This window comes from Camarhynchus parvulus, chromosome 2, assembly GCF_901933205.1.
Source record: "Camarhynchus parvulus chromosome 2, STF_HiC, whole genome shotgun sequence".
In the NCBI taxonomy this organism is placed as follows: domain Eukaryota; kingdom Metazoa; phylum Chordata; class Aves; order Passeriformes; family Thraupidae; genus Camarhynchus; species Camarhynchus parvulus.
The window spans coordinates 27,305,419-27,322,496 of record NC_044572.1 but is presented as its reverse complement, the minus strand read 5'-3'; the positions used below and the strand labels follow the sequence as shown (position 1 = coordinate 27,322,496).

Sequence of the window (17,078 nt, the reverse complement as noted above, 5' to 3'; positions counted from 1 at the left end):
TGCTTTCACCTACCCTGTGATCCTTCACGTCGCTGCACAGAGAACAGTCCCTAAGGTCCTGCATGGCAAAACTCTGCTTCTGTCTTTCCTAAATCTGTCTCTTTCACTGCAGCGAAGACAAAATCATATGGCCCCTCCTCTATGAGATGGCTACAGTGTTTGATCTGCACCAAATGAACCAATGCTGAATTTATTTCATATGTTTATTTACATGATAGCTGCATTCGTTAAAATGAGATCTAGTGCTATTAAACTCTTGTAGAGTAATTGTGATTGAAATCTGTCCATGAGTTACACACATTTGAACCTCATAAACCAGGAAAGAATTCATAAAAGATATTGCTTAAGCACAAGCATGTTGTTTTTAAAGTATCTGAAAATATAATTTACACAGAGGGTATAAAATTTGGGATGGATACTATTTACAATCTGATTTAACAATGCAAAAAGTAAAAGTATAGCAGAGTGGGAAAAGAAGTGAATTTTTTCAGCTGAAGATAATTTATTTCTCTAGAGTATGATAAACTTCACTGAAGGGACTTCAGTGAGTGTTGTTTTAAACCCGAAAGTGAGATTTTTTTTCATTGCAATCTGTGAAGCTATCAGGCTATAAATACACCTCTGAGTTTCTTGTACTTTCCCATTTAGTGACCTGCACAGGCTAAAAAGCAAGGGTAAATTGGAAAACAAAATTAGGACTATAGGAAGAAAAGTTATTTTAGATGTTTATTACTCACTTGAAGGTCTAATGACACAGAAAGAAGTTATTTTATTTTGTTAGAATGAAAAGAATGGCATGAGGGAATTAGACCTGAGTAAGATGGCCTAATCAAGACAAAAGTTTGACATTCATTAAAAGACAATGATCACATGAAGATGGAAAAGGTTTACATCAATAAAAGTATAATGCAGCAAGAAACTGATTAAAAATCACAATACAAATGTAAAAGTAATTACTTCTGAAAATGTACCATACATATCAAAAAATTCTTGCTTCTACCGACTCCTCAGAAACATTTACTTTAATCACTGAACAGAAGAAATTTCAGAACTCCTTTAGTAGAACATATTTATCTAACTTTTAAGAATCAAAGCTCTTGCTCAGAAATACCAAAATATGTCTGAGTTATAACTATCCTTTAAGGATAACACTGTTTTGCAGAGTAAAACATAAAATTGCCCTATTTGCTTAGTAAATGCTACATGTGATGAATAGCCCATCAGCTTTCTATAACGTGTTCAAAAAGCTTTCAGAATTTTATTGGTAAAGTAGTCAGTTCTGATAATTCAGCTCTTAATGTAATCAAGAATATCACCAGGAGCTACTTAATTAATTCCCCAGTGCACCATGAATTTAATTTTCAATGACTTTATTGAGAACTTTTTTCTTAATTTTACAATGAGAAACTATAACCACTGTTACACAACTTGCAAATATTTAAAACAAGACAGCAATCTCCTATTTTTTTGATTTTTTCTGTTCCAAATTCAGCTCCTGAGATGGATTTTCTGCTTCAGCTTCATTTTCTTCTTCCTGTAAAAGAAAATGAAAACATGAACATTAATCAATTTATTGAAAAAGTATACTTTTTCTGCTTATGCAGATTTGGTACAGTCTTTTGCCATCTTTTGCCTGACTAATGAGCATAAAAATAAGCAGAAAGTCCTTTATTCAAGTGATTGATTTTGCTCAAGTGTTGAAATAAAAATGAAACAAAATTTAAACAAATCTAATTGTCTACATTTATAGCAGAAAAAAAAGAGTAAATATTTTGCTGACCATTTTACTTGGATAGTTACATAAAGAAATAATTAAATCACACAGGGATGACAATATATTCAAACGCCTACAGCAGAAAGTATTACAAACCTTTCCTTTGTTCTTGACCAGAGGTTCCACTAAATAAGTTTTGAATGCAAGAACTTTCATCATTGTACTAAAAATTACTTCTGAAAAGCATCTGCCATTGAAAAATGTTTCATTTTTTTGCGACCAGATATGTTTACTTCACCATTTGATAAAAGACAATAAATTTAACTTCAGAGACACTTTATGTGCTGCAGCATCGTATTTTTGTCCCATCTAGCATATTTTCTTGACAGGTCTGCCAATTTTCCAATTACTTGTACCACCATATGTTATCTGAAGATCAGTCAGGTCTAAAATAGGAAACATGAGCATGTCAGGCAGCAGCATGCTTACAATATTCTACAGCTTCAGCTCCAAGAGTAAGGCTCATAATTCACTATGGGTTCCTCTGGATCTCACTGAAAAAATGAAGTGACATCATAATGCCTGTTTCCACAGGAATGGATCCTATTTTGTGTCCAGTAGAAAACCACGACTTCCAAAGTATAAATTATGGAAGAGTGAGAAAACTGTTTTATAAGGCAACTTGCAACTCATCACATCATGCACAGTCCTTATCACAATTTCAGAGTATGACCAGTTTTCTAGTCTGCATTTTAATTCCATTTACAGAGAATCTTCCACATTCCAATAACACAAAAAAGAAATGAACAGACATTTTGGAATGAAGAAGCTTCCTGGCTGCTGTAACAGTACTCATCACAAGCCAACAGCTGAGAGAAAGGAAACACCAGGGACATTTAGGTGGGACCCTGTAACCCAAGGTGTATTTTCCTGATTTAATAGAACATTTTCATTCTTGTAGGAAAATAAATTTATCCTTTTGCATCCTAACCCTTCTTTCACCATCACAGCATGCTTTGTAACGATAACTATAACATTTAGAGGTAGAAAATATATAGGAAGATTACATGGGCAGCACAAAATAGAATAGCAGTATAAAAATGTGATCATTTAAAATGTGATCATTTAAAAATGTGATCTTGTAATATGTTATGCCCAACTGTAATAGAATGGGGAAGCGAGTAAAACTAGCAGATACTCCAAGCCATCATGCCTCTGAATCCTCCCCCTTCTGGGGACAGCCTAGGCACTGAGAAATATTTACATAACTGACCACTAAAAGCTTTTTTTCTTCTCTTTCTGGACCATCATCTCGTCAGTTACCTTTGAAACATGTAGTGCTTCCTGTGGCTCTTTTCACTTAGCAGAGAAAACAATTCTGTGCATGTGTGTGAAACCAAACACTGAAGATTTGTTGAAATTAGAAGTGTAGAATATATGAAAGAGAGTGCAAGGTATAATATACTTACAGAGGTCAAACTTCAAATGAAAACAAACAGGGCAGAATTAGAAACAAAGGAATAAGGTGTTACCAAGCTTACTGCTTACAGGTGTCAAAAGAGAATTGTGGAATAGAAAAAACACTCACAGAAACTTTTGCCTGCTATGGAAAACCAGCCAGGTTATTTAATGAAGAACATGTTACTAAAAGAACAGCAAATCTGCATTTTTCTGAAGGTCCCCACCTACAGCAGTTGTATTCTAGCTGACCTCAGAGCCAACAAATCCCCCTTCCTAGCACTCAACTTGACATTATTCTGATGCCCTGACTTGTGCTCCCTCATACAGGAATATAAACCCTGCAATATCATTCTTTCCCAGAACTCTTCACATATTGCTTAGGGCTTCCTCTCCTCATAGATGGAGCATGCAGCAATTTCAGAGGTAACAGGGCCATACCTTCACTGAGGACTACAAGAGGGTTAAGGCACATTAGGCTCATACTGAATATTGGCTTCCTGACTTTTTTGATGGCAAAAAAGTTTTTATCCAATGAATGAGGTTTTTTTAGAGAATCTTCTGCCTTTGTGTAAATTTGAAATGTTTAATTCTGTGCTCAAAAGGTCATGCTTGCACTCTGGCAGAATTCCCAGGTTACAGAGCAGCTGCAGTGATCAGTGTATTCTGAGATGCAGAAATGATGGCTGCTGGTGATGGTAGCTCCAGGATTTGCTTGGGTTGAATACTCCAGATGGAAGCATCAACTTTGGGATATTTTGCAGAACTAATACTTTTCCTTTGTTGATTTCCTGTTGCTTCAACCAAGTAAAATATATGCAAACAGGTAAAATCTACCAGTAGAACATAAATTTGACTTATGTGGGCAGATTCCAATGCACAAGTCATCCAGATGCCTGGCTGATTTTTAAGATTTTTTGGGTTTTTTGCATTTTTATGCCCAAAAACTCTCTGACTAGCATTGCACTGAACCAGGCTCCACATAAAACATCATGATTTTGTACAAGGGTTTTCCAAGAACAGAAACACACCTCATTTGGAGGCAAAAGTTTGGGATCTCTGAACACAAGTGATTGCTGTGCAAAGCTCAGAGTAATGATGTTTGATCTTTCTCATAGCATGAACTAGCAAGGGGAGAAAACTTTTTCTTTATTAGATATGCCCTGAGCGAGGTAAGTTCCCAGGCTGTGCACTGCCACATGAACAACAGTGCCAGCACAAACAAGATGGAAGAAAGGATTTTTGGGGAACACTGGAAGGTATGAACCACCAGTTTTGGCATTCATGCAGCTTTGTGCCAGAAAAGAAGTGACAGCTGAGGCCTCAGAATGGCAATGTCAGAATAATTTGGGACACGAACCTCTACAAATTACAAGAAGTGTTCTATTACTGCCAGTATGCTTGGGGAAGATCTGAACTGACAATTTAGAGCACACATTAACCATACCACAAGATATGAAAACCCATTATTATTTCAGTTTGCTGACAATGCAAGATTTCTATGAAATGCTTTATCTATTTTTTTAATAGCACAAGAGGCAGCCCGATGATTGCACAAAGAATAATGAAATCGTTGGAGTTTCTAATGTCATTAATAATGTTTGAATTTTCATCTACATAGCCTATATAGCCTAATTATCAAGAAATTATGCAAAACAGACTGCAGATTAAATATATTTAATATATTTGTTTTAGTAATTACCACCTATCATTATCATTATAATGCTTTTATTTCTGATGAATAGCAAAAGAAAACCTTTTACTTTTATGTTATCTGTTAAAAACCAATCCATGGTGGCAGTGTGCAAAGTTTCTATTACCAGCAGCTACACAGCAGACAAAATACTGAATTCTTGTTTCTGCCCACAGAAATTCAGTTCACATTATTTTTATTAATACCTCACATCTCTTTTTATATTACTATTTATTTTTCTTCCACCCACCTATGACTCTTACATCTAGTGCTTTCTGCTCTAAAAATCCTAAAATCAAAGTAGCTTTTCTTAGCAGATGTCACAAGTCAAACTTTTAAAGTAGTTCTTGCCACTGGATGCCAAAAATCAAACTTGTTTCAGTATCATTTGTGACTACAGAAAACCAAATACTCAAATAGTGAATACACTCCCAAAAAGATGCCTCTGCACAGATCTGATGACTGGAATAGCCAAGGGATGTGAATCACTCAAGACTGTACTACTAGTCCTACTGAAAAAATGCACTCAACAGCCCAAAGATTATTTTAATATTGAAATTAATGAAGTTTACTAGTCTGGAATTGATGTTATTACAGACTTATAAAACCAACAGGGATAAGGAAAAGTACAAAGAGCATTAAAAAGTGCTGCTAAACTCAACACTGTGAACTGAAATGCCAGCTCAGAACTCCTCAAGCCACTGGACACCTCATCTGCATCCTGATGACACTGATGGAGAGATGGACCTTCCACATAAGTTCTCCTACATCCTTTGCCCTGGCATCCCATCCTTGTTTTCTCTGATGGAAACAAGGTACTGGATTAAAGGATCCTTTGGGTGCTCTGTAGGTGTTTTCAAATGTCCTAAGAACATCTCTTCTTTTTTAGTCGATACTTGGTAGCAGAGCATTTAAGAGTCACAGCAACAGAATGCGGCCAGGAATTTAGAAACGAGACCCTAAAATCTGCCACATAATTAAATGTTTGATTTGTTGAAGTATTAATCACTCCATAGCTTTGCTGAAGTTAATGAGAGCACTTCGATATTTAGATATCTTTAGGTGACAAAAACTAAAGGTAAGAGTCTGATTTTTAAATTCTATTTCTAAAGTTTTGAGCTGACAGTTGAGAAAGACTGTGATACAATTTCATCTCCTTTGAAAGCATTTTTAAGGTCAACCACATTATTCTCTGACCAAAGAATAATGGATCTAAGACAGAAAGTTAATTTTGTAGTAATTATTCCAGAATATTCCCCTGTAGACAAATTCTGGAATGAAAAAAGAAAAGAAAGAAAAAAAGCCTAGAAATAGGGGTTTGAGTATCCCTTTCACTTTTTACCCCCTCCAGCCAATTTCCTTCAAAATGTCTGAGAATTTATTTTTCCTCCATTAGTTAACAAAATGAAATCTGGAAAATGACAGTGAATTAGACAATTCTTAACTCTACAGGAAATCTGACACTCTTCTGCAAATAGAACAGATAACACCTTAATTAACTGTGCTAGGGCATGCATCAATTCCCAGTTCTGTTCATTGCACCACACCTGTAATATCTGGAGTTGCCTTACAATGTTGACTATTTTGCCAACTGTAATCGATATTCTAAACTTAATAAACAGCTATACATTACAGGATTATGTAAAGAATCATCTGAATAATAAGGAAGTATGCAAAACACAAAAATGCCTTGGTATAAGGAGGAAAGACTGAAGAGTTGTCTCTGCTAGTACATAATCTAGAAATAGCATCTCAAAAGCACTCAGGACCAAATTCTGATACCAGACTTTCTAGAGTATCTTAACCCAAAAGATCTGTAATATGACTAACAGACTAAATTATTAAGGATGCCCAGCTGGCATTTCATCTCTTGCCTCACAGAATCTAGCTAGGAAAACGCCACTTGGAAGTAGGTAAAAATACTTTTAATACTCTTAAAAATAGATCAGGAAAGAAAGAAATTTATTAAATACTAGAGCTTTTGTTTGTGTATACAAAAGTCTAGCTTCCAAAGTAAGGCCAAATTTGGAAGAAAACGAGTGTCAGGGAAAAACTGGGAGCTAAGATAGTATCTCTGTTAAATCGCCAAAAGAAAAGCATCCAGCAGTAAAATTCAGAAGTTATTTTAATTCCAAAGACCATGTTATCTTCTTCAATAGTATTACTGACAACCCTTGTAATGAACAGTGGTGCAAAAATAGAGTACAAATGGAACAGTTCTTTACCAATTGGTATTTGAAGCAAATTTAAATTTCTTGTGATAGACGACAGTTTTCTGTAACCACAGCTCTGCAGTGATAAGGCAGCTGTTTGCTTCCCAAGAAAAGAAGACCCTTGCTACATGGATCATTTTCACAGTGACAGCCTTGACAAGTTTGACATTTGCTTCATGAAGAATTCTAAAGCAGCCATCAAGAAAATGCCCCCTTTGGGACCACTGGATATCTGACAGTTGTACCTTTTAATGCGCACTGCCATTAATTCTTACTGTCAAAGCCCACCAAAGTCCTACAGCACAATCTCTGCTGATCTGGTACACTATAAAATGGAGGCTATGAAGGGACTAGCCATTACAATGTACGCAAACATGACATCAATTAACTGGAAGCAGCTCTCCACCCCACTTTGTTCAGTGAAAAGAGCAATGCTGCAGTGTTTCCTTACCAAGCAGTACCAACTGCTGAGCTCTAGGTGGCAATGCAAGACCAGCACAACTACTTTTACACTAACGCTCCTCTTTAAGAAGCTACAAGCAGCTGCATGTTTATCACAAACTCTTTCCTTTAACTCACACTGCTAGAAGAACTTTTAAAGTCTTTTTGAAATGTTTGTCAGTGTTCTGTATTTTCTACTTCCTTGTTGCTAATTCTGATTATACAGATAAATGTACCATCGCAAGAGCCCTTACAGTCAAATTTCATTTAACGCTTAGTACAGAAGTGGAATTTCATGCCAGATTTCAAATCTTCCATCTGTTCCTCTCCTTTTTAGGAGGCAACCATTCCACTGAGTGGTCCCTTTGGCTGACTGCCACTACAGTTGGGATCCTCTTCAGGGCAGGTGGTGCTTGAAACCCAACCATTGTTTTACAAGTTCAGCTGGTTCTCCTTGAAGAAAGTAGAGGAAAATGTTTCCTCTTTAAGAATTTGAGTCTCTGAAGGTTCAGGTTTATGAACATTCGACTGCACCTATAAATGCTTAGATATCACAAACCTGCAACATCAACGAAGAAAGAGATGAAAAGCAGCTTTAACAGGATGTTGTACCATGCCCATATGGGACAAGTCTTCTTAATTTCCACTCCAGAGTGAGAGGGCACTCTAGTTTTTGAATCTGACACTGTCAGATTCAAAATTATCACAATTATCATAAGATAATTTCTAAGGCAAATTTGTCCTTCAATTATAATAATGGCATCTATGCATATATAAACACATACATGGACACCAAAATAGCACTACTTAGGTAGCAACATAATCATTATTTTTATGAATTGTAAATTTAAAAGAGAAAGTTCTACTTTATATATACTACTACTATACATATACTACTACAGTAGTAGTATAATATATATGATATATAATTTATATATATATTATACATTATATATATACTATACATACTATAATGTGCAATACTAGTAGAGAATAATATTTCATATCCTAGAAATGCATATTATAATGAAGATAATTTAAAATATTTGTGGTTATACTCTCACCATTTTTACACTATGTATTTACTAAATTATAAGAAAAAACCTTATTCATGTTTGTATTCTTTATACTAAGAAATAAAATGGCTTCTTCTTACAACAATTACATGAGAACAAAAGCTGCTCTAGCCAACAATAAGGAATTAATAGCTCTACTTCTTAGTACTATTTAATGGAAAAAAAACCAACTAAAAAGCACAAGTTTAATTTTTAAGAGCTCAACTGTTAGGCTATACATGTATCTTGGTAGGTACTAAATGACAGCTGAAGATTTTTTAGTGCTTTAAATGCTCACTCAAATAAGTTTGTGAAATATAATCTGCATATAATCTATATATATATACATATATATAACTATAGCCCTTTATCAAGAGGTCTGAATGTTCTTTGCTTCAAAAATGATTAACAACATTAAATGGAAAAGTGTTAACATACTTCAATATAAAAACTGAGTTGTACAAAAATGCTTCTGGAAGCTACTGTCAAGCCAGGCTGCCCAAAGGTGAAGGCAGCTGAAAGACATCACTGTAAACATCACTGAAGGACACGTTTATAACAGAAAAATGACAGCACTACTATATGAAAGGAATAAATTTATCTCAATAACAGAGAAAATACAGACTCTAATGAAAATGTTTTAGGAAAAATGAGTGCATTGCATGCTTCTGACCAAAATTAATTAGAGTTTTAATGTTTTACATTGCCTCCATAATTCTTTAAATGGCGCATTTATTTCATAGTAATAAACATTCGGTTCATTAAGTAAAGTTCAAAATCTGTGTTACTTGCTACATTTAACAACCTTTGACCCTCTTCTTCTGTATTTCTTGATTCAGGTTTCCAAAGCATTAAATAAGCAATTGAGGAACACAATTAAATTTCATGACTCTGCATATTTAGGATTCTGATTTTATTGAAGACAAAGGGCAATTAATCTACCATTCTATACTGAATTTCAACTTTAGTGAGCCATGATAGATATTGAAATGAACTTACAGGAAATGCTTAATTAAATTACTGTAAAAAGCATAACTAAAGTTTTTTCCTTCTTTATGACAAAAGAAAATGCACATTTAATTGGAAAAACATACTGCAGTATTATAATTTTTATAACTTGGGAATTCATGAAAATATTGCTATAATGTGACAGATTCAGAAAGCTTTTTTCTTCTTATTTCATCGCAACATTTCACCTGAGTACAGCCATGAAATTCTGTTCAGGTTCAAGGCATACAAGCTGGAACTTTCAATGGAGTTAATATGATGACATTGCCTTCATTTTGTCATTTATTTTCCAAAATGTGATATAAGTAAATGTTGTAGAAAGGACTTTATATTTGCTGTAATACTGAACTCCTATATTTAGTCACAATTCATGAAGTTGTCAATAAGACAGATAGAAATGAATGCAGCTGTAGAAGTAGATGTAGGCTAGACTGTGAGAGCAAACAGAATCTATGCTACTGCTGAAGCACTTAAAGACTAAAAAGACTTTTGCTTAAAAAAAAATCAAAAAACAAAAACCCTCAAAATTCCTTTCAGCAGATCCCCCAAAACAGATACTGCTATTTAAATTTGGAATCCAACAACTATAACTGAACAAATGTTTCAATTATTTCAACAGCTTCAATTAAATAAAATCCCCAAAAGAGCATTTCAGGACCAGATCTGGGGCATTGTATTAGCAGTCCCTACCATCTCTCATGGAAGATCTACTCTTTTCCTACTGTCCTCATTCATTTAATCTGAATTAACACAAGCCTTCCAGACCTACCCAGAAGGCAAAATCATTTTTTTCCAAAATGTACAAACACACTTTTAATTTGACTATATAGAATCATAGAATGATTCCCTTCATCTGTTTGGCACTGGACTTGAAACCTAACAAGACAACCAATCTATGGTTTTAAAGGTTGGACTTAGTTGATTTGATGACAAAGGAAGTGCTGTAAGTTTGTTTTTTATATTTTTACTTTATTGCTCTATTTGAAGGATCCTGTTCAGAGCCTGTAATCATGCCTTAACAGTCCTGTTTCTTACAATAGTTCAGATCAGTTGCCTTAAAAGCATCAAAGGTGTATTCGTAAAAAACTCATAGTCAATTTGGAAACAAAGTTGTAACATTTCATATACTAAGGTTTTAACAGTTTCAGACTGATCAGCTTCTAAATAATAATTTAAAAAAAAGAAAAATAAGGAAAGAAAAAAACCCAATGTATCAGATTTAACAGCAGATCTCCTCAAACTCCACTCCTCTTTGCATTTCCAAGTAAGGACTGAAAGCCAAATGTTATTTAATTCAGTGGGTATACTGAGGAACGTTTTGGTAATTTGTCGTGATAGTGATGTTGCTTCACTGCAATTTTTTGAAGTCAGAATCAAATGAAATTCTTTCAACTACAAATAATGTGATGTCCAACCATTTAATGTTTCAAACATCATCAAAAGGAACTGTACAAAAAAAATGCCCTGTAAAAGCAGCATCTGCCTCCAAACACTCTGAAATCCTCCCAAAGCCTTATAACATAAGGTAATAACTTAATATCTAACAATATTTATACACTTCATGAAAAAAAAAATAGTTGCCTTTCAGAAAATTAGAATCAAATTAATTGACAGACCTCATCATGGTGCTGGTAGTCACTGCAAACAGGGCTTCTTATACGTTCATTGTGCATTGCTTTCTGATAAATTTGTAAGTCATTGTTTCACTAAACCACATCAAAGTCATCTTTTGGTTTGTCAACAGCTTGCTTCCTATCTCTGCCTACCCTCCAACAAATCACACATAACACTCTTAGAAGAGTGGGAGAAAAAATACTTTGATGTGATTCAATTACTGAAAAGCTATATTCCAAAAGATTCCCAAAGCTAGGGAAATTTGGCTATAACTAATTAGTGTTTTGCATATTTATGAGAGAAGAGCTCATTACAGAGCTTACATTATAAATTGTTGTTTATGTACTTTTTCCTTGACAGTCTGAAGTCACTTAATATCATTCACTGAAACTCCTTTTGAAGCTCACTAAACTCTATGCCTCAGAAGGTTTTTTGTCTCCCATTACATGATATCACAGAGTTTCCAAGACTTAATATTCTTCACCATATATTCTTTACCATAAAGGGGCACAACTTGCAATCATACATGCATTGTTACATTTAACCCATCTAATTACTGAGATGAACGCTACCACTGACTGGGGCTATGTATGAGCTACACTGTACGAACATGCTTCTCTGGAGTGGATACCAATTTAAACAGCCCCTGAATTAAGCAGAACATTTTAATTATGGGCATTTAAGAGGAAGTTGAACTATTTTTAGACGTCTTATGTTTTTCTGAAATCCTAGTGCTGTCACTCAACTGTCTCTACAGAGTTTCTGGGCCCATGGTGATTTTGGTACTTGCTGCTCTCTGCTCTTTCTCAACAGCTGCTCCTGTACCTGTCAGTGTTACCTAACAACATCAAGCAAAAGCTTCCATCTGCATTCATTTTACTTAGTTGCAATCTATTTGTTTCTTTCACTGGTTTTTCTCTTTCTGCAAACACAGGAGCTCCAGGAATTGGATATCATTATATCAGTAGCTATTTCCTTATTTTCTGTTTACTGATGATTTAAGATAAACTTATAAACTCCCTGATGATTTAAGATAAACTTACCACGTCTCCTTTACTCACAAAACTTAACAGGTAGTATATTAAAAAAAGGTTATGTAGAAAAACAGGCTCGTGTTCTTCTTTGGCAAATACCACATACTATTCATGACAACCCATTATGCTGCTTCCTCTCCTCTACATGTAACTTAGATGACCAACAAATCAAGAACCACAGAAGCCTGTAGCACTGCCATTTAAATCAGCATTTAAATTTAGAAAAAAAGGACAACTTTACTACTTATTCTTCCAATGTAACTTTTAAATATGATTATTAACTATATATAACACGGTGAAGAAAATAGAGCAAATTCCATCTGTTTTGGCAGACAACAAATCAAGGATCTTATTTTTCCCACATTAACTGAGGTTTCTCTTTGTTAGCATTCTACTTAATGTCAGTGAAAGTAGCATTAATTACTTGTTACTTGAATTTGACTTAGGTATTTTCAATTCATTTGCACTTAAGGAAACCTTTCAGGATGTAAATTCTCAAAAGAGCAAATAATGAAAAATTTTGTTAGCTGTTGCTTCCCCTGTCCACTGAAAATTCCACCAAATAATGCTTTTTAAGACCTAGATATAGAAAGGTCTCTAGGTCTCTTTTGAAGATTTTGCTGTTCAAAATGATAAATGATAATACATAGATATAATATTTATTTAGCTATAATAAATTATTCAAATCTGGTGAAGTCATATCATACCACATGCTATATAAACACATGTGGGGAGTTTGACCATGTAGAGTCCAAAATCAGTTATGAAAACAAAACGAAGAAAGAACAAGAAGTAAAATATCAGAGAAGCTAAGTAGGTCAGGGTAATGGCCATGTAGATTAATCACATTTTGGTTCCAAGTATGGCTAATAAATGAAGAATGATTAAAAAGTGGCTAGCATCAAAATGTATACAAAACCATTTCAAATAGAAATATTTTATATTTTTTTAAAACAAATTGATTGTACAGGACAGACAAAAAAAACCCCAGTTATTGCAGATATTTTATCAAAACAATACTGAGGCTTGAGTCAGTCTGTAGAGGTGTCCTTCTGAGTTGAGATCACGGGGAAAACTCCCTGTGTAGGAAAAGCTGAGGAAACCCCTGGATTTCTGGAAAACGTCAGTAAAGAAGAAGTGGAAGAAATGGAGAAGTGGTACTTAACAAGTCTTCCAATCTAAAGGAGAGTCACTAACAGAAACCAGCATAAAGCTAAAGCAAGGTCTGAGACTTAGATGAGGAATTTCTCAGCTGAAATCTCTGACATTTGAACCCCTACTATAATACTTGCTTGGCCTGGAGGGTGTGGAAATTGAACTCACTACTAGAATGTTAAAGAACTTATCCGTAAAATGTGAAATAATAATGCTTCCAATGTCAGGATGGAGCTCTATGCATGAAAAGATTTATATAAGTGCTAAGTGCTGTCATTGTTATTACATTCAGCCAGTACAGAAGACTTTAAAAGCATTAACTTTTCTAGCACAGAACATCACCCATTCTTTCTGAAGCCAGAAAAGAAGACATAAATGAGTGTAGTTATTGCAAGAAATTGTCTGGTTTTAAGTTCTGATGCTTATTTTTTGTGTCTAGAAAAAGTAAACAACCATCAACAGCAGGAATTTTATGATACATGCCATTTTATAATATGCAGCAACTTATAAAGTATACAAAAAACAGTTTTACTTGATAGAAACTTGTTTCTTTGCCAGGAAATTATTTAATTGGAAAGATGCTTTGAGAGCAATCAGAAAGCAATACATAAAAAAGGTGTCTGGTTTGGAACAATGAATAGAGAATGGAGTCAATTTTTAAAATATAATGTAATAAGGAAGTAACTACCAAGACTATGCTAGTACATCAGCCAGTAGGATCAAATTAAATTGATGTGTCTCTTTGTCCTTCTCAGAAGGAAAACCACCCGCTCTCCAAGGAAGACCACATTCTAATGGAATTTAACTCATGGTCTGTCATCTCTCTGTGAAAACTGGCCATCTGAAGTTAGGTAAGCTTTTTTACAGGAATGTACTTTCATTTTTAGGCCATCTTGCATCATTTGATGCAAGATGGGCTAAAAATTGTCAAGACTAGAATTACATCCCTGGGAATAGAAACTTTTGGATATGCATCTTCTGATTTTTGATTTTTAAAAAATATCATTTATGTGCTGTCTTGCACCTAGAATTCAAACTTTACCCAATGGACAGGGGAAATTTCACACACAATATTCCTTTCATCCAAGAACAGCAATCATTCATTTGTCCTAACAACATCACATTTTCAGACATGTTGAGCATTATCTCTACACATAACCCATTTCTTCTCTTGAAAATCTTTATTTCATTGAGAGAAATAAAAGGCAGAATTTTCTTTCATATATTTAAAACTTCAATTACAGAAGGATTGCTACTGATACTGCCCAACACATTAAAGTACTTTCTCTGAACAGAACTGTCACTACTACAGTATTCAAATTTACAAAGCGATTTCCACATGAATGAGATTGTTCCAGGCCGAAAACATTTTTAATACCATAAGCAAACAAGAGATGAATGCACAAAATGAACTGTTTAACAGAGGTTTATGTACCCCCTTGTGCATTGTATTTGGAAATGAAGTCCTTCAACTCAGAGGCAGAGGATTCTCTGTGGATTAGAAGAGAGACACGCAGTCCTTTCAGCAGCATCCTTTTATACAAAATTTGGCACTAACACCCTGTTTGCTTCAGCAAATGACTTCATGCTTTGTCCTTTTAATCCAATTTCCACCATAATATAGACTGAAGTGTTGTGAAAATACTAGAAGAGGATGCCTGGAAATTTATTGCATTAGAAATCTAATCTAGGTAGTAATCCAATCCCACACAGCACATTTCTCATTAACTGAGATGTCTGACCCGCAGATGGCTTTATACAAACCAGCATTCTGCACTAACTATGACTGGAAATAATTCTCATACCTCAAGACATGACTCAACAAGGCAGGTAAGAGGCTAAGTCTGACAAGAAAAGGAACAGTGACTCTACTGAAAGCTACAATAATTGATTGTAACACTCATCCCCCAAGTTGAATAGCTCAGATTTGCAGGTTATTACAGCATTAGGTACTTTGCTAGTGCAGTCCATGAGAGTATAAGCCCCCCTATTCAGCAAGAGCTTTGTCATTAGGTACTCTCTCCTCTCAGGTGAAAGCACCACATGTACCTTAAACAGCCACCCCACAGCAGGCAGGAGACCATTCAGAAAAATCCTATTAATAGTTTACCATCACAGAAAACAGTTATTTCCTAGACAATGAACATTGCTACTTTTGTATTTCATTTCTTGAACTGATTCTTTCCTGAAAATGACAGATGCTTGCAGATGCCAGCCATGTATGTGTCCTGGCCAGAAAACCAGCATTCCCATGTTCTCCTCATAGAAAGCCTGGGTCCAGTTGTGTCCCAAAGGCAGCACAAGGCTGCTGCTCGTTGCTTGTGAATATGATGTCAGACTTTGGTTTTAACCAGGGATTTAAACTAAAAAATAGAAACCCAACAGTCTTTAAGAAACTTGAACATGATGGAAGCATGCCACTAAGATATTCCCATCACAACAGTGCCACATATCTTTTTATCATAGCCAAACAAGTATCCATTCATAGACGTGTTTGTCTTTAACATGTCTTGGGCAGAAGAAGGTAAAAGAAAATGGTGTATACCCATATTAAAAATTTCTATCATTTGTGAAGCAAACATTTTCTTAATGTAGTTTCTTTCAAATTTGCCAGTGTTACACTCTTCACAGAAAGGTAAATTTGTTCCTTAATAATTTCTGTAATTTTTCACAAAGTATAAGGTTTTGTCTATAAAGGACATTTCAAAGTTATGCTGGTAGAAGGAAAAAAATGTGCAAGAAGGAGGAAGAATACCCAAAAAACACATTCCCTGATAATATTCTTTCCAACATGATTTGAACTGCATTTGTCCCGCAATGTGTCTCAGTAATAAGCCAGCCTTATTGCTTAATGAAAAGGATTTGCATCCCTGGCCTATGTAAAAATACAGGCTGTACCTGTGATTCTCTTTTTCCTGTTGTTTCTCTGAGTAAGTGAGGTGACAGCTAAGATTTTTATTTTGTCTGAATAGTTCATTAAATGCAACACAGCCCTTCTCTACTCCTTGGGTCGATTCCCAAACATATTTTTTCATTTCCAAGGTCTTATCCACTGATACAGAGAATAAAAGGGAATTTTCTCCATGCCCAATTGGTTGCTTTCAGTGGATAACTAGACAAAAGCTGATGAAAATAACGTCTCAATGTTGCTCCACTTTCCACCCACCAACTGCTTTCTTAATATGTGTAGAACTTCATACTTAGGCTACTTTCACCACCTTCAGGCTTGTTTCCTTCTAGCTTTCACAGCCTACTTCACAGAACTATCATCTTTTAACCAGGAAAGTTCCTGGAGATCCTTAGGATGACACTTAAAATCTTAGTATCATTTCCTTTAGATACAAGCTCTTCCTTCTTTCTTTGTTGCTGTTCTTCATCTACTTCCTTGGAAGAACATCTTCTCTGGGTACAAGAATAAGGTAGACATAACAGCTTTTTACATATAGGTATGTTCAAGGTAGAGGACTGAGTCGATTTCCCTAGAAAGGAAATTTCTGGCAGTTGTTTTCTTTTTTAAGATTCAGAGTCAGAATTTTTCCTCCACTCTTACATTCAAGAGTATTAAAGTGAAGAAACTGAAACAGGCACCAGTTTCCCTCTCTCTCTCTAAACAACTAAAATGTATTCTGGGACTGTGTGTTTCCAACCAGACAACCACCACCCATGTGAACACAGTGACATAGTTTTGTTATC

General features: G+C 35.0%; 1 protein-coding gene across 4 annotated transcripts in view; it reads right to left on the bottom strand.

Annotated features, from left to right (window-relative positions):
- Nucleotides 1–713: 713 nt before the first annotated feature.
- PHF14 (PHD finger protein 14) overlaps nucleotides 714–17,078 on the bottom strand; it is a 162,161-nt gene continuing 145,796 nt past the window's right edge. For all 4 annotated transcript variants that reach the window (XM_030970176.1, XM_030970184.1, XM_030970167.1 and 1 more), the window contains one exon: nucleotides 714–1,534. In XM_030970176.1, coding sequence (XP_030826036.1) covers nucleotides 1,460–1,534 — 75 coding nt within the window. In that variant the 3' untranslated portion in view covers nucleotides 714–1,459. The remainder of the gene's footprint in view (nucleotides 1,535–17,078) is intronic.